General features: G+C 38.8%; 2 protein-coding genes across 3 annotated transcripts in view; one reads left to right on the top strand and one right to left on the bottom strand.

Annotated features, from left to right (window-relative positions):
- tubgcp4 (tubulin gamma complex component 4) overlaps window positions 1–18,375 on the bottom strand; it is a 248,833-nt gene that overhangs the window by 227,585 nt on the left and 2,873 nt on the right. The window lies entirely within an intron of this gene.
- Window positions 1–18,375, top strand: part of iqgap1 (IQ motif containing GTPase activating protein 1) — a 115,797-nt gene that overhangs the window by 68,162 nt on the left and 29,260 nt on the right. For both annotated transcript variants that reach the window (XM_062030480.1, XM_062030481.1), the window contains 10 exons: window positions 597–687; window positions 853–1,020; window positions 4,740–4,882; window positions 4,957–5,127; window positions 6,810–6,893; window positions 6,963–7,034; window positions 14,353–14,422; window positions 14,519–14,883; window positions 14,962–15,125; window positions 17,262–17,486. In XM_062030480.1, coding sequence (XP_061886464.1) covers window positions 597–687; window positions 853–1,020; window positions 4,740–4,882; window positions 4,957–5,127; window positions 6,810–6,893; window positions 6,963–7,034; window positions 14,353–14,422; window positions 14,519–14,883; window positions 14,962–15,125; window positions 17,262–17,486 — 1,553 coding nt within the window. The remainder of the gene's footprint in view (window positions 1–596; window positions 688–852; window positions 1,021–4,739; window positions 4,883–4,956; window positions 5,128–6,809; window positions 6,894–6,962; window positions 7,035–14,352; window positions 14,423–14,518; window positions 14,884–14,961; window positions 15,126–17,261; window positions 17,487–18,375) is intronic.

An 18,375-nucleotide genomic window follows, 5' to 3' on the forward strand; every position in this document is an offset into this window, starting at 1 on the left:
CTGTTAGTGCAGATGTGCCCCATATAGAGAAGGAGTCCGCCATCTGGATGCAGTAAAGAGCTACTACAATAAACTGCTGCAATATACAAATCAAATTGCTTACTTTCATCAGTACATTCAATACTTAGGTATCCTTTGCATAATAAATATTTTTGCAGTGTTTGAGTATAGAGCAATAAATGGTTTCAAGTTCCACCCACAGTCAAACATTTTTTTTTTTTTAAGTATACAGGTATATTGCGTGTTTTTACAGTGACAACACTCACCTAGCACTTCATTAAGTACACTTTGATCATGGGTGTTTAAACTTTTTTCAACAAGGCATGCAAATATACTTATTTACATTTTGTGCATCAAATATGCTAAAACCAATCCAATGTAAGTGAAATAAATGCTAAGCTATCTGGACCAAACATACTCATTTTGTGCTTGTGTTAGGCCTCACTTTGGACACCACTGGTCAATTTGTAGCATTATAATGGCAGACAATCAGCTACTTGTATACCTAATGTTATGGCCTGTTGTTGTAGCACCTAATGTGTGTGTGTGTGTTTGTGTTTGTGCACTCTTGACCATACTTTCCAATGTCCATCCAGGAGACACAAGATCCTTCTGCTGTGCTTTGGCTTGATGAGATCCAGGATGCTATTCTGAAGGCTAACCAGGACACAAAAGACGCCTTGCTATGTAGGAACACACTCTTTTGTTCATTCAATTTTTTCTGGGAATATCCCCTTGAGATGCAGCATCCTGTTTTCAAGGGGGTCCCTAAATTTATCTCACATTCATTTTGAAAATTACCAAATGCACACCGTGTATGTGCATTTTATAATAATGCACTTGTGTCAACAGTCTCTCAGTCCATACACGCCATAAATGAAGCGGTGGATAGCGGTGATGCAGCTCAGAGCCTCCCCGCTCTGCGTAACCCTGGCACAGGACTGTATGGGGTCACTTCTGAATGTGCGCAGACGTACCAGAATGACTTGGCCAAAGTCAAAGAAGAGAAGAAGAAAGACGGTGAGGACACAATCTAGGGATGAATGTGGTTAAAAATGTTATAAAAAATGTTTTTCAGCTACTGTATAGATTAGATGAGTTAGTGACTTGTAACCCCTAGTCTATGTCTCATTTTGCACACTTCCTTACTTTGAGTGCATTGTACATTGAAAAGTATATAAAAATACAGTGTGTCCGTCCCCAATGTTGCAGTCAAAATGGTGAGTGTAGTACTGGACAAATTTCACTCTTAACAGTTGCCATTTTAGCAACGTAGCGGGATGAGGGAGGGACTACCAAACAAAAAGTGATGATTGAAGCAGAAAGTACACGTAAGCAGAAACAAGTAAAGCCATAACAAATTCATGTTTATTATTTTATAATCAAGATCACTGCAAAAGTAGATGATGGAGTGAATCCTTTATCCATGTGCGTGTCAACATATTTGGACCGTCTGAAATAAAAATATTAGACATATCGTCTATTCAGCATTTCCATTTTACAATTGTATACCTGTAATTGCTGAATGACTTAAAGGCCTACTGAAATGAAATGTTCTAATTTAAACGGGGATAGCAGGTCCATTCTGTGTCATACTTGATCATTTCGCGATATTGCCATATTTTTGCTGAAAGGATTTAGTAGAGAACATCGACGATAAAGTTTGCAACTTTTGGTCGCTGATAAAAAAGCCTTGCCTGTACCGGAAGTAGCGTGACGTCACAGGTTGAAGAGCTCCTCACATCTGCACATTGTTTACACCAGCAGCGAGAGCGATTCGGACCGAGGAAGCGACGATTACCCTATTAATTTGAGCGAGGATGAAAGATTTGTGGATGAGGAAAGTGAGAGTGAAGGATTAAAGTGCAGTGCAGGACGCCAGGGTGTATATTTTTTCGCTCTGACCGTAACTTAGGTACAAGCTGGCTCATTGAATTCCATACTTTCTCCTTTTTCTATTGTGGATCACAGATTTGTATTTCAAACCACCTCGGATACTATATCCTCTTGAAAATGAGAGTCGAGAACGCGAAATGGACATTCACAGTTACTTTTATCTCCACGACAATACATCGGTGAAGCACTTTAGCTTCGGAGCTAACGTGATAGCATCGTGCTTAACTGCAGATAGAAACAGAAGAAACATGCCCCTGACTGGAAGGATAGACAGAAGATCAACAATACTACTATTACTTCTACTATCAGGAGACACCGAACCAAACCCTGGACCTGTAATCACACGGTTAATGCTGTCCATCCTGGCGAAGCCTAGCAATGCTTTTGCTAACGACGCCATTGAAGCTAACTTAGCTACGGTACCTCGACAGAGCTATGCTAAAAACATTAGCTCTCCACCTACGCCAGCTATCATCTGCTAATCACGACCCGTGCTCACCTGCGTTCCAGCGATCGACGGTGCGACGAAGGACTTCACCCGATCATCTGTGCGGTCGGCGGCTAGCGTCGGATAACGCGTCTGCTATCCAACTCAAAGTCCTCCTGGTTGTGTTGCTGTAGCCAGCCGCTAATACACCGATCCCACCTACAGCTTTCTTCTTTGCTGTCTCCATTGTTCATTAAACAAATTGCAAAAGATTCACCAACACAGATGTCCAGAATACTGTGAAATTTTTCGATGAAAACAGACGCTGTTTGTATTGGGACACAATGGTGTCCCAATACTTCCGTTCAATCCGTGACGTCACGCGCAAACGTCATCATACCGAGACGTTTTCAGCCGGATATTTCCCGGGAAATGTAAATTTGCACTTTATAAGTTAACCCGGCCGTATTGGCATGTGTTGCAATGTTAAGATTTCATCATTGATATATAAACTGTCAGACTGCGTGGTCGGTAGTAGTGGGTTTCAGTAGGCCTTTAATGGGATTATTAAACAAATTAAATCGATTCATTTTGGTATTTGCTGGCGTTTTTTATGTAATTTGTGTTTTGCATAGGAAATATATTAATAATGTAGGAGATATATTAATAATATCTCTCATATGGTAAAGCTATTCAACTGGCGGCCCCGGGGACCAAATCCGGCCGGGCAATGACACCATACCGGCCCATAATTTCAGCTCAAAACTTGGGACACAAATAATTTTGTTGCAAATTGTCTAAATCACATCAGTGGTACTTGTGTATTGAGGAACTTGGACCACTGTAAACTTACTGGCAGATCCTTGCGTTGACATTTAAACTTTGCAAGCAAACATAGAACACTGAGGTCCAAACTTATCATTTAGGTTATTCAACTGGTTCAGTTAAAAAAAATTGTGAGAAACTCATATTTTTACATCAGATTCTTAAAAACAGCACTCTGGTGAGTACTGTCATAGAGATGATCTTTGACTACCTTTTTTGAAGAAGGTCCTTAAAAACAGCAGAACGCTCCTGTAACAAAATAAATCAACCAAAATTAAATGTCTACTGTAGCAGACGCTGGTTCTCTGTAATATACAAAATAGGACTAATAATGAAGGGTCCTTAGTTTTCTGGAAATGTGGCCCCCAAAACAAATCAGTTGAAATTCCCTGTCATATGGTGCTATTAAAAAAACGTCTTGCAATGTGCATTTTCTTGCATCTGGATTATTCCAGATGCACCATCACAACACCCCAGTCTCCCATAGCATATCTTCGGCGTGCTTGAAATAGGCTCTGTTGTCGAGATCACGCTTCTATATAGCACAGAAAAGATGGTACACAATATTAATTTATGTACTGCAATTTTGCATTATATGATTATGGGTGAGCAGTAAAAGAGTGTCCCATGGGCACACGTAAAACTCTTATTTAAAAAGGGTCGTCTGCACCGCTTTTGCTTTTTTTATCAAATGATATCAATAATACACATACTTTTATAGTTTGCACACACTATTTACATGTGTTATTTGGGATATTTGTAGATCAGGCCTAGAGTGTACACAGTATACTTACTGAAGTGTATTGGAAGTATTCGATTTGAGACACAATGCTATTCTTCAGTCTGAATACTTTAAAAGGTGGTACCAGGTAGTAACTGATGTGTTGGGTTGACTAGTCCTGATTTACACCTACAGTAGACTCTGCGTTTAATGTCCCACAGAATCTTCAAACCTATTTAAGTCGACCCCGTTTAAATTCAACCAACTGATCAATACCCGCTCCACTGTGCTCGTCTTGCTACTAGCAAGTGCTCGTTTAAGCTGACGTCAACATTAATGGTCGACCACTTTTATTGACATTGAGATCGAGACCAAAATGGGAAATGTGTGTCATTCATCATGTTCTCATGATCGTTATTGCAAAAGCAGAATTACCAAAATTGTCAAAATAAATAAAAACAAAAAAGATGTGAAACTGCAACCTTCAAAGCTTTGACATAGGACCAATGCAGCCATTTAAAGTTTGCAAAGTGGAGGAAAATTATGTCACCAAACTGCTTTAGGTTGAAAAATCCTGTATTATCGCTCATTCTCACACGTTTCTAGCCAAATTAAGTACAAAAGTAAATGTGAAAGTAAGGGCTATTTTTGCTAATGTTGTCAAACAGCTTGTGTTGATGGGAGTCGGCCAATCTGAGGGATGTTGAGTAAAACCAGTTCCACTCTGGACATAAGAGAGTGTGTCTGGAAATGTTGACATATTCATCCGAAAGAACATTTGTGTGATCAGCCACTGAGGTTCTCGCCAGGGCGTACTGTACTAATTGAATTTTTTCATATTTTCATTTTGCTCTCTGCGGTGATGTTCAGGTGATAACGGGAGTGATTGGGTACAGCACTGGGTGAAGGGTGGACACAACTACTTTTACAACATGAATACAAAGGAGGGTACCTGGGAGGAACCAGTGGGCTTCCTACAAAACAACACTCAACTCAACAAGGAAGACATTCAGGTATCTTCCTCTAACTGTGCAGCTCCGCATAATACCAGCTGTCTAATACTCACTTTTTTCCTGATCCGCCTCAGTCTGTTGTTTCGGGGGTGACGACAGCTTACAATCGAGAGCAGCTATGGTTGGCGAATGAGAGTCTCATCACCAAGCTGCAAGCCCGTTGCCGTGGCTACCTGGTGAGGAAAGCCCTAAAAGAGAGGATGCATTTCCTAAAATCTCAAGAGCCAGCTGTTACACGCATACAGGTAAGAAAGACGGGATCATGTAAGGCTCTCACAGATTGCTCAAAATACAACATCAGAGCACAAAATGCTCTATACTGTACTTTTTAATCATTTATTTAAGGCCGTAGTTGCAGTAGGCTATCTGCCACAATTCCCCCTGCCTCTCCCGGCCCCCCAGTGGCCTGCGCTCACACTGAGCAACCCAACCAGGGCCCGTTTGCTTGTCCTCATGGCCGTAACTACCATTGAGGACACCGAGGTCATGCCCTCTGTATTTGTTTTAAGTGACAAAAAGAAGATAACTGACTGCAAATGTACTTTGGGTTGGACATCGTCTGCTCTGTACTGTAGAGTGCCTACATCACCATGCGGTGGATCATCGTGTCACAATATACGATCTATGGTCGTGAACAGCCGGCTACAACTCCAGCTAAATAACACAATGAAGTACACTTTTACTATAATCATCATCAGATCCGAAATGTTTTGGTTTCATTTGAATGAAATTGATGTGAAACTCTTAAATGGATGCTCCTCTTGGACCAGCAATTTCTGACCTCTGTATTTGTCAAATTCTAGTTACGGCCCTGCTTGTCCCATTACTTTACTGCGATTTGCCTGATTTTGTGGATTTTTTATTTTTATTTCGAGTGATTCGGATTATTTCTACTGTGAAAGTTGCCGGCTGTTATTAATTACCTGCGAGATATTTCGATGGCATGTCTTTAATATGCACACAAATGTAGTCGTGCATTACCTAGCATGCTTTGGGTTTAAATTTTGAATTATTTAGAGTCTTTAGATTGTATTCATGTTATAAATTGTTAGTTATCATTGATAAAATGTGAGGAGTGATTGCATTCCTGTCATTGTGATTCAGCTACATACAGATTCAGTTACTTCAAACTAAATTAAATCAAACTTTATTTATATAGCACTTTTCATACACTTGCAAGTGGCAAACCAAAAAAAGAAAAAGAAAGAAGAGAAGAAAACAAACACATACAAATGCACACACACACACACTCTCACACAGCACTATTGATAATAACAAAACATGGTATGACACTGAAAATTAAAGAAAAACGCCACCTTTGATGGCATCCACACTGGAGAATAACTTAAATTAACGCCATCTAAAAATAGTATGAAACATACTATAAAATATAAGTACAAATAAAATATAAACATTAATAAGTTAAAAAAAATGTAACATTGAGAGAATAATAGTATTAATAAATAAAACAGAATACAACACAAAAGTAAAAAATAATATTAAAATAAAACTTGAGGCATGGATCTTATTTTTTTACTGAGAATAGTGAACATTATTTGAAAATATGTAAATCTTAAAACAAATGGGATGGTCTAAAAGTTGTAACGTTGAAATTCTGGTTCCTACTTTATATATCAATATAGATCAATACAGTCTGCAGGGATACAGTCCGTAAGCACACATGATTGTATTTTTTTATGACAAAATAAAAATAAAAATAAAAATCCCTCTCCTGGGATTATCCGTTACCGTCTAATAATCTGTTTTTGTATGAGAGGGGGGCAAAAAAGAGAGAGAAGTGGCAGGCCGACTGGTTTAAATCAGAGTTTATTTAAAAGCTAGAGTATTATGATGAGTTTTAATGTGGGACTTAAATGCTTCTACCGAAAAATTCCACTAAGGTAGATCACTGATCATTTTATTCTAGGCTCATTGGAAAGGCCACAAACAAAGGAAGGATTTCAATGAACGGAAGAAGTACCTGGAGGACCATAGTGACGATGCTGTAAAGGTAAAAACATAATTTAAACACAATCAAAAGCAAATATTAAGCAGAAAGATTTACTTTTGTTTCTTTCAGATCCAATCAATGGTTCGGATGCATCAAGCGCGTAAAAAATATAGGGATCGTCTAAAGTACTTCAAAGATCACGTGAGTATACTTTTTATGATTTGTGATTAAAGGCCTACTGAAACCCACTACTACCGACCACGCAGTCTGATAGTTTATATATCAATGATGAAATCTCAACATTGCAACACATGCCAATACGGCCGGGTTAACTTATAAAGTGCAATTTTAAATTTACCGCTAAACTTCCGGTTGGAAACGTCTATGTATGATGACGTATGCGCGTGACGTCAATGGTTGAAACGGAAGTATTCGGACACCATTGAATCCAATACAAAAAGCTCTGTTTTCATCTCAAAATTCCACAGTATTCTGGACATCTGTGTTGGTGAATCTTTTGCAATTTGTTTAATGAACAATGAAGACTGCAAAGAAGAAAGTTGTAGGTGGGATCGGTGTATTAGCGGCTGGCTGCAGCAACACAAGCAGGAGGACTTTGACTTGGATAGCAGACGCGCTATCCGACGTTAGCCGCCGACCGCACGGATGATCGGGTGAAGTCCTTCGTCGCTCCGTCGATCGCTGGAACGCAGGTGAGCACGGGTGTTGATGAGCAGATGAGGGCTGGCTGGCGTAGGTGGATAACTAATGTTTTCAGCATAGCTATGTGAGGTCCCGTTGCTAAGTTATCTTCAATGGCGTCGTTAGCATTCGCCAGGCTGGAAAGCATTAACCGTGTAGTTACAGGTCCATGGTTTAACAGTATTGTTGATTTTCTTTTCTGTCTACCCTTCCAGTCAGGGGCTTATTTCTTTTGTTTCTATATGCAGTTAAGCCCGATGCTATCACGTTAGCTCCGTAGCTAAAGTGTTTTGCCGATGTATTGTCGTGGAGATAAAAGTCACTGTGAATATTCATTTCGCGTGCTCGACTCTCATTTTCAAGAGGATATAGTATCCGAGGTGGTTTAAAATACAAATCCGTCATCCACAATTGAAAAAGGAGAGAGTGTGGAATCCAATGAGCCAGCTTGTACCTAAGTTACGGTCAGAGCGAAAAAAGATGCGTCCTGCACTGCACTCTAGTCCTTCACTCTCACGCTCCTCATCCACGAATCTTTCATCCTGGCTCAAATTAATGGTCACGACGGCAACGGAAGTATTCGTACCCAATGTGTCACCATACAAACTGCTCTGTTTTCATCAAACAATTCCACAGTATTCTGGACATCTGTGTTGGTGAATCTTTTGCAATTTGTTTAATGAACAATGGAGATTTCAAAGAAGAAAGTTGTAGGTGGGATCGGTGTATTAGCGGCTGGCTGTAGCAACACAACAGGAGGACTTACTTGGATAGTAGACGCGCTAGCCGATGCTAGCCGCCAACCGCATCTGTGATCGGGTGATGTCCTTCGTCGCGCCGTCGATCGCTGGAACGCAGGTGAGCATGGGTGTTGATGATCAGATGAGGGCTGGCTGGTGTAGGTGGAGCGCTAATGTTTTTATCATAGCTCTGTGAGGTCCGGTTGCTAAGTTAGCTTCAGCGTCGTTAGCAACAGCATTGTTAAGCTTTGCCAGGCTGAGAATTATTAACCGTGTAGTTACATGTCCATGGTTTAATAGTATTGTTGATCTTCTGTCTATCCTTCCAGTCAGGGATTTATTTATTTTGTTTCTATCTGCATTTGAGCCAGATGCTATCACGTTAGCTCAGTAGCTAAAGAGCTTCGCCGATGTATTGTCGTGGAGATAAAAGTCACTGTGAATGTCCATTTCGCGTTCTCGACTCTCATTTTCAAGAGGATATAGTATCCGAGGTGGTTTAAAATACAAATCCGTGATCCACAATAGAAAAAGGAGAGTGTGTGGAATCCAATGAGACCTTGTACCTAAGTTACGGTCAGAACGAAAAAAGATACACCCTGCACTGCCTCTCTAGTCCTTCACTCTAACGTTCCTCATCCACGAATCTTTCATCCTCGCTCAAATTAATGGGGTAATCGTCGCTTTCTCGGTCCGAATCTCTCTCACTCCATTGTAAACAACGGGGAATTGTGAGGAATTCTTCCTCCTGTGACGTCACGCTACTTCCGGTATAGGCAAGTCTTTTCTCTTATCAGTGTGCCTTATCAGGGTTGATTAGTAGAATTTCTTGCTTTATCAATATATATATATATATATACTGTATGTATATATCAGTGACGTGCAGTCAGTGGAGGCAGGTGAGGTGGGGCCTCACGTGCCATCATGGAAAGAAAAAAAATGTAAAAAGAAAAACAATTAAATTGTTATATGTATCCAGTGATTATACTATAAAGTTATTTTCCATTTAACTTCACCAGTTTTAGATTATTTTTATTCAAAATCGCTGAATTTTCACATTTTCCGTTCAAATACTGAGAAGAGACGGTGCGGTGATCAGCAGCCAGTTGAGGCACGTCACTGCGTTGTGCCTCAACATGGATTGCGGACTCGGCTAACTACTGGCCTGCTGTGCAGTGAGACCGTATTGCTATATGAACTATATTATACATTTCCATAGTTTAGTTAGCTGAGGTATATAATGTACAGTGTATTTTGTCAACAACTGTATGTGTGTAAGTATTTCTTGTGCTGAGCAATCATAAAACGGCTGCAAAAGACGCACTGGCTGAGGCTCGCAGTAATCCCGCCTCCTGGTGGTAGAGAATGCACCCCCTGACGGGAGTGTTATATCAACTAAAGCCACACTTAAACTTTCCACTTGCAAGATTGAATCTATTTAAAAAAGTTATTTAATAAGAAGCCAAAAAGTGCTAAAACAATAATGTTCGTGTTGGAGGAGTTGTGAATGACTGCAGGGCCACAACATTAGGTACACCTACAGACTGCAGCACGGATTTCATATTTCATTCATTCACAACTCCTTCAACATGAACATTATTGTTTTTGCACTTTTTGGCTTCTTATTAAATAACTTTTTTAAATAGATTCAATCTTGCACGTGGAAAGTTTAAGTGTGGGCTTTAGTTGATATAACACTCCCGTCAGGGGGTGCATTCTACGGCGGGGGTGCATTAATCCAGCACAACAGCGGCGCATGGACTTCATTTATAAGTAAAGGTAAGACCATAATAACGTTTTTTTTTTTAAAATGTGCTTTTTTGTGTGCTACAGTTTGTATGTGTAAAGTTAAAGTTAAGTTAAAGTACCAATGATTGTCACACACACACACACACTAGGTGTAATGACATTTGTCCTCTGCATTTGACCCATCCCCTTGTTCACCCCCTGGGAGGTGAGGGGAGCAGCGGGCAGCAGCGGCACCGCGCCCGGGAATAATTTTTGGTGATTTAACCCCCAATTCCAACCCTTGATGCTGAATGCCAAGCAGGGAAGAATGCTGGTATGAGCTTTTAAACATAACCCGTTAACTGCTGCCAATCAAATGGTGAATAAGATACTCTTTAGGGTTCATAAGTTTGTAAATCTGACTGTGATGAAGTCAGTGCCTCACCAGCCATGAACCTCACCGCACGTCACTGGTATATATATTGTATATATATATATATATATATATATATATATATATATATATATATATATATATATATATATATATATATATATATATATATAAATGTATATATATGCCATATTACCGTATATGTCTATACATTAGGGTTGTCCCGATACCAATATTTTGGTACCAAAATGTTTTAAAATAATGGGTACCCCAAAAATGTTTTATTTTTAGCTTTATTTTAACAAAAATATCTTAAGATACATTAAACATACGGCTCTTATTGCACTCAAAGAACAATTTTAAAAGATTAAAATTAAAAGGAACACATTGTTGTTGTTTTTACTGCAGTTAAAGAACAATTTACAATTGTATATATTACATATAGCCTGCCATAAATCTAGGATTAGGTTAGAATAGAATAGAAAGCTTAATGATTTATGGTTGCCAATTTTGGTCTGTGCTTTAAGACAAATACAATACTATGGCTGAAACTACACATATAAGACATGTAGAAGGTAAAACACACATTGTTAAAGATAGAACACAACTTGTAGCAATTTGTTCCAAAATTCAGTAATTTCACTTCCATTAGTTTGCGCTATGTGGGCGGGTTTTACTCTGCTAATATTTCGCATCAAGCCAAACAGCTGTGTGCGCGTCTATGTATATGTATGGGCAAAACAAGAGAGCTGAAACTCATTTTATTGGTCTGGATGATTGTTATTTAAATGTTTACCCAAGTTTGAAGCGCAGGTGGCAAGGCATGTTTTAAAGCACAGCTTGCAGCGTGGCGCTTCCGTGTATAAAGCGATAGTTTTGAAGACCAAATACCTTCATTATGCGCTTCACGCACCCCCTTTATAACCAGTAGAATTGCCTCCTTGTACACTTTGTGAGTGTGCGTGCGCTGACACACTCAACATGCTCCTCCGCTCTGTATGTCACCGCCAAAGTGCCGTTACCGTTTTCAATATATATATATATATATATATACTGTATGGGGTGTGGGGAAAAATGGATTTGAATTCGAATCGCGATTCTCACGTTGTGCGATTCAGAATCGATTCTCATTTTTAAAAAATCGATTTAAAAAAAAAAGAAGTATTTATTTAAAAAAAAATGTTTTTTTGTTTTTTTTTAAATTAATCAATCCAGCAAAACAATACACAGCAATACCATAACAATTCAATCCAATTACAAAACCAAACGTGACCCAGCAACACTCAGAACTGCAATAAACAGAGCAATTGAGAGGAGACACAAACACGACACAGAACAAACCTAAAGTAGTGAAACAAGAATGAATATTATCAACAACAGTATCAATATTAGTTACAATTTCAACATAGCAGTGATTAAAAATCCCTCATTGACATTATCATTAGACATTTATAAAAATAAAAATAAAAGAACAATAGTGTCACAGTGGCTTACACTTGCATAGCATCTCATAAGCTTGACAACACACTGTGTCCAATATTTTCACAAAGATAAAATAAGTCATATTTTTGGTTCATTTAATAGTTAAAACACATTTATCAACTGATTTGCAATCAGTTGATAAAACATTGTCCTTTACAATTATAAAAGCTTTTTACAAAAATCTACTACTCTGCTTGCATGTCAGCAGACTGGGGTAGATCCTGCTGAAATCCTATGTATTTAATAAATAGAGAATCGTTTTGAATTGAGAAAAAGTCGTTTTTGAATCGAGAATCGTGTTGAATTGAAAACATATATATATATTTTTAATCGAATCGTGACCCCAAGAATCGATATTGAATCGAATCGTGGGACACCCAAAAATTCACAGCCCTAATATATATATATATATATATTAACATATACAGGACTGTCTCAGAAAATTATAATATTGTGATAAAGTCCTTTATTTTCTGTAATGCAACTAAAAACAAGGAAATGTCATACATTCTGGATTCATTACACATCAACTGAAATATTGCAAGCCTTTTATTATTTTAATATTGCTGATTATGGCATACAGTTTAAGAAAACTAAAAAATCCCATCTCAAAAAATTAGAACATTTCCTCAGACCAAGTAAAAAATAAAGATTTATAACAGCAAAACAAAATCAAACATTTGAAAATGTCAATTAATGCACTCAGTACTTGGTTGGGAATCCTTTTGCACGGATTACTGCACCATTGCGGCGTGGCATGGAGGCAATCAGCCTGTGGCATTGCTGAGGCGTTATGGATGCCCAGAATGCTTCAGTAGCGGCCTTTAGCTCATTTGCATTATTGGGTCTGGTGTCTTTCAGCTTCTTCTTCACAATACCCCACAAATTCTCTATGGGGTTCAGGTCAGGGGAGTTGGCAGGCCAATCGAGGACAGTAATGCCATGGTCAGTACACCAGTTACTGGTGGTTTTGGCACTGCTGGATCATGCTGGAAAATGAAATCATCATCTCCATAGAGCTTTTCCGCATTGGTGCAGTAATCCGTGCAAAAGGATTCCCAACCAAGTACTGAGTATTGACATTTTCAAATGTTTGATTTTTGTTTTGCTGTTATAAATCTTTATTTTTTACTTGATCTGAGGAAATATTCAAATTTTTGGAGATGGGATTTTTGAGTTTTCTTAAGCTATATGCCATAATCAGCAATATTAAAATAATAAAAGGCTTGCAATATTTCAGTTGATGGGTAATGAATCCAGAATGTATGACATTTTCATGTTTTTTGTTGCATTACAGAAAACAAAGGACTTTATCACAATATTCTAATTTTCTGAGACAGTCCTGTATATACATATATGTAAACTGCCCAAGATCATTTTCATTGCATTGCATTTCAGCAGTTTAATGGAAGTTAACGCATTTACGCTCATCAAAGCTCTGAAAATTATGCTCATGGTTTTCTGGCGCTATATGGTGGTTCAGGGGTGTAATACACCAAAACAATATTTTCATGTTCTTCATTTGTCAAGAATAGCTTCATTTGGTTTTCATGGGGCGGTATAGCTCGGTTGGTAGAGTGGCCGTGCAAGCAACTTGAGGGTTCCAGGTTCGATCCCCGCTTCCGCCATCCTAGTCACTGCCGTTGTGTCCTTGGGCAAGACACTTTACCCACCTGCTCCCAGTGCCACCCACACTGGTTTAAATGTAACTTAGATATTGGGTTTCACTATGTAAAAGCGCTTTGAGTCACTAGAGAAAAGCGCTATATAAATATAATTCACTTCACTTCACTTCATGGAAGAGGCATAGTAATATCCCGTGATTACAGTCTGTTAATAACTTTGCAGGTATATTGGGAGTCAATGAGAAAGAGAAAGCATATACACTTTATGTTTACATCCTATTCTAACAATGTTGCATTCAAAAACACAAAGCAAATTTCATTTTAAAAAAACTTGTGGAAAAACTCTGTGGTGAAATTTCAGACTGCTAACCTTCACACTGAACAATCATATCACATAAGGTACACATGTAATACCGGCTTAAGGCCCTAGAGATGCACAACACATATATTGCCTGTTAAGGCTCTAGGACTGCACAAGGAAGGGTTAGTAACTAAATTTCGATCAATTAGTAAAATGTTTTGCTTGATATTGTTAGATTTGGCATACCTTATTAATTAGCAAATTACTATCCTGATCTGTCATTATTGTAGTTTTGTTGCCGATTTTTGATGGCTTTATTCCATCAAGCTGTATCATTCTTAACCTTTTTGTAGTTCACCAGTACAAAGTGTGACGGTTGTCCGAACTTTTGCGAGACACATCCGCTGACTTTTACTCAATATTCTTTTGAGTTCGATGGAGGAGCGTTGTACTCATTTAGCATCCTTTACCCTTGTGACTTTCATATTGTTTTTTTGTGCGTGACATGGACAATTGATCCGCCTAGTGATAGATGCTCTCACTGCAGATGAAAGATGTGGTGAAGATTCAGGCTTTCATCAGAGCTAACAAGGCCAGGGACGACTACAAGACTCTGAGTAAGATGGAGACAGACCTTTTACCTCATCAGACCTTTAACTTTATGTTTTAGTACCCTTTTGATTTTTCATTGTCTCCTGAACATCTTCACACAGTCAGTGCTGACAATCCTCCGATGGCTGTCGTGAGGAAGTTTGTCCACCTGTTGGATCACAGTGACCAGGACTTTCAGGAAGAGCTGGATTTGATGCGACTCCGCGAGGAGGTGGTCACTAACATCCGCTCCAATCAGCAACTGGAGAATGACCTAAACTTGATGGACATCAAGATCGGTCTGCTGGTGAAGAACAAGATCACCTTGCAGGAGGTAGTGTCCCACAGCAAGAAGCTGACCAAGAAGAACAAGGGTCAGCTGTCCAACATGATGATGATGAACAAACACAGAGGAGGCCTGAAGGCCCTCAGCAAGGAGAAGAGAGTCAAACTGGAAGCTTACCAGCACCTCTTCTACCTATTACAGGTGTTGTTTTTGTACTGTGGTGTGGATTTTAGAATGACCACTTTAATGATATTAAACCCCTTTATTGCCTGTTTTCAGACCAATCCCACATATCTGGCCAAGCTGATTTTCCAGATGCCTCAGAATAAATCAACCAAATTTATGGATTCTGTAATCTTCACCCTGTACAATTACGCCTCAAACCAGAGAGAGGAGTACCTGCTTCTCAAGCTCTTTAAGACAGCCCTGCAGGAAGAGATCAAGTGAGTAACAAACACTAAAAAACATTCAACTGGAGATTGACTTATTTTATGGTCTTTTTCAAGGTTGAACACATCTATACAGGCGGTCCTCGTGTTGCAAACTTCTTAGTTCGTACATACTTGTACAAAGTAAAAAAGAGCAAAAGTTATGTGCTTGTGGCGGAAGAATATGTAGTCATGCGTCGCTAGTCTGAGGGAAGATGTTACTTTTGGTCTTTTTAGTTCACTTTTTCCCTTCATTTTGTCTCCAAAGTTCTTCTGATGGCAGTGTTTAAAAAAAAAGAAATTAGACAAAATTAGACGAATGCTCAGAAAAGAGAAAACATCGGTCCAAGCCGCTTAACCGCCACGACCATCATGCAGGTTAAAGATGGTATCTTTGAACATGTGGAAGGATTTTTTTCTATGACATTTACAGTGATAAGCAGTGTAGTGGTATCATTATTGAAAACTTCCCCACTACCAACAAGCCTACCTTGCAACATACCTTTCTGTGTGCAAGGTAAGGAGTTGTTTCTTTAATTTAAATAATGTATTTAGTATTTTTATTAATGTATTGTATTCTCTGTACATTGAGAGTAACAACTGATCATTGTTTATTCGATTTGATTGATTGGCTCCTTTATATTCGTTTTGGGCGATACGAAAAATGTTTGTATCAATCCAATACCATAACATGTGTCACAGCTCAGTCACTGTTAGAACTCCGGATTCAAAGATGTGAGGCAAGGTTAAACAAAAAGTGCAGTTCTTTAATAATTATAATAGTCCAAACAAAAGGAGATGGGGTAAAAGTGCACACCATAAAAATATAGTCCACGATGGAGCTTCCTGCAGTCGGTGAGGAAACTGCCAGGACTCACTGGGAATGGTTTTAGTCCACAAAAGGAAAACTCTCTAAGTCCGGAAAGGAGATGAAAGAAAATAGAGGTTTAGAGGAAAAAAATCACAACGTACCCGCAGCAGATACGAGGGAGCTGGGTAGGAGACGTGAAAGCACAAGAAGCAATACACCAGTAAGGAAAAGCTGACTGTGAGCAAAGAATATAACAACAGGGGCAGGTTTGGTCATACTGATAATTAAAACATTCCTGATCATTAAATAGTTACGTTCTATATCACAATCATGAATACACAAAAACACAGGATTGCGGTTTAACAATATTAACAATTTTTCTAAAATAATTTGCAACTAATGGATCTGAATTAAAGCATTATGTCTTCTTGTATCTAGGGACCTATTTTCTGAGTTTGTAAACAATAACAGAAACGACAAAATATTTTTTGATGGTAAACAATATCGACCTAATCACTCTGGTATCGACCTGATGCTATAATACTTGGTATGATTACTGTTTATATTTGTATTGATTCGCCCACCTTCGCTTGAGGACAGCATATCCTCCGTTACTTGTAAGAAACATAGTTTATTTGCCGCTATGGAGGCGAAGAATGGGATTACTAACTTAGAAGTGGCTTTGCACTGTGGAGGGACATTAGCCACTAGCAAGAATGCTACACTGCTTTGAGGATGCGTTTGTTTGCTTGTCGCTGTCAAATTTGCGGGATACAACTACAGTAGAATATGTCATCTACATGCACTGTCACGATATAATGATAGTTGGCCAAATTTCAATCAATCAATCGATGTTTACTTATATAGCCCTAAATCACGAGTGTCTCAAAGGCCTGCACAAGCCACAACGACATCCTCGGCTCAGATCCCACATCAGGGCCCAACCCAATGGGATAACAATGAGAAACCTTGGAGGGGACCGCAGATGTGGGGACCCCCCCTGAGCGACAGGTGCAATGGACGTCAAGTGGACGTTTATAAAATTTATATCATATATCATCTATATCGCGCAACCATATTTAAAGGTATAATTTCCGACTTACAATTAAACTGGACTTACATCGCCGTCGTAAGGACGGAACTCATACGCGGACCGAGGACCACCTGTAATCAACATAAATGTTAAAGAGGAAAATGTGGTAAATAACACCATGATGAGTGTTATTTTAGAAGTAAATCGTGCAGAAAAAAAGAATTTGTGTTTTACCACAACATCTTTATCAAGACATGTCCTGTAAAAACATGTAATATAATATTTGGAATCCATCAACTGTCATCAGGTCAAAAGTTGACCAGATTAAGGAGGTTGTCACCGGAAACCCTACTGTCATCAAGATGGTGGTGAGCTTCCACCGTGGAGCGCGAGGCCAGAATGCGTTAAGACAGATCTTGGCGCCGGTTGTCAAGGACATCATGGATGACAAGACGCTGAACATCAAGACTGACCCAGTGGACATCTACAAGAGTTGGGTCAACCAGATGGAAACGCAAACTGGGGAAGCCAGGTGAGCGAGATAGCTTTATGGAGAAATCTAAAAAAATATGTTGGTGGTGCCATCTTTAATATTTCTATGGACACTACATCTAACTATATACAATGTAATTGCTTCATTGTTTGAGTTATTTTGAAATAACTTATTAATAGGAATAATTTACCCAGCATATGTTTTATATTTTTACAATGTCGTTTTCCTTTGGGTGTATTATTCGAACAGTACACTGTTTAAACCAATTTTGGAAAGGTGCATTGTTTTTCCTCTTGCGCCTATAGAGGATATGAGTCCAAAGTACAGCCCAGAGGCTATTTGTAGCCAGTGTTCATTTTTTATTGTACCTCTGCATATTTTAAACACCTCAGATTTACAGTTCAATTATTATATGTTTTATGTAACAAAAAGCTAAAACATTTTTAATTGACTTTTTCTCATAAAATATGTTTAACTGAATTGCATATTTGCACCTTTATTGAATAGGTTTTAGCATTTAATTAAGTAAGCAAAAGGTGAAAAATATCAAACTACAAAAGCACTCGGAGAATACTCTCCTCACTTAGTCAGGCCCTATCGCCTGATACTGAATCCAGACAGTGATCCGGATCACCCCTAAAATCGAATCAAGTGTTCATTAACCAGTTTGTGATATTTCCTGAAAGTTTAATCAAAATCTATCCGTAACTTTTCACATCCATAACGGAATTAAATTAAGAGAGCGAACCCTTTTGTCAGTCATCCTCTCTCTTTGTCCCACTGGGTGGAGGCGGGGACGGTTACGTATGCGCACAGAAAAATAGGACTTTGTGAAATAAACTTACGTTAACATAGTTAAAATGATTCGGATCATCACTTGTTTTTTTATCCCATTTGGGACATTCCTGAAAGTTTCATGAAAATCCGC

The sequence above is a fragment of the Entelurus aequoreus genome, linkage group LG02, assembly GCF_033978785.1.
Source record: "Entelurus aequoreus isolate RoL-2023_Sb linkage group LG02, RoL_Eaeq_v1.1, whole genome shotgun sequence".
Lineage (NCBI taxonomy): Eukaryota > Metazoa > Chordata > Actinopteri > Syngnathiformes > Syngnathidae > Entelurus > Entelurus aequoreus.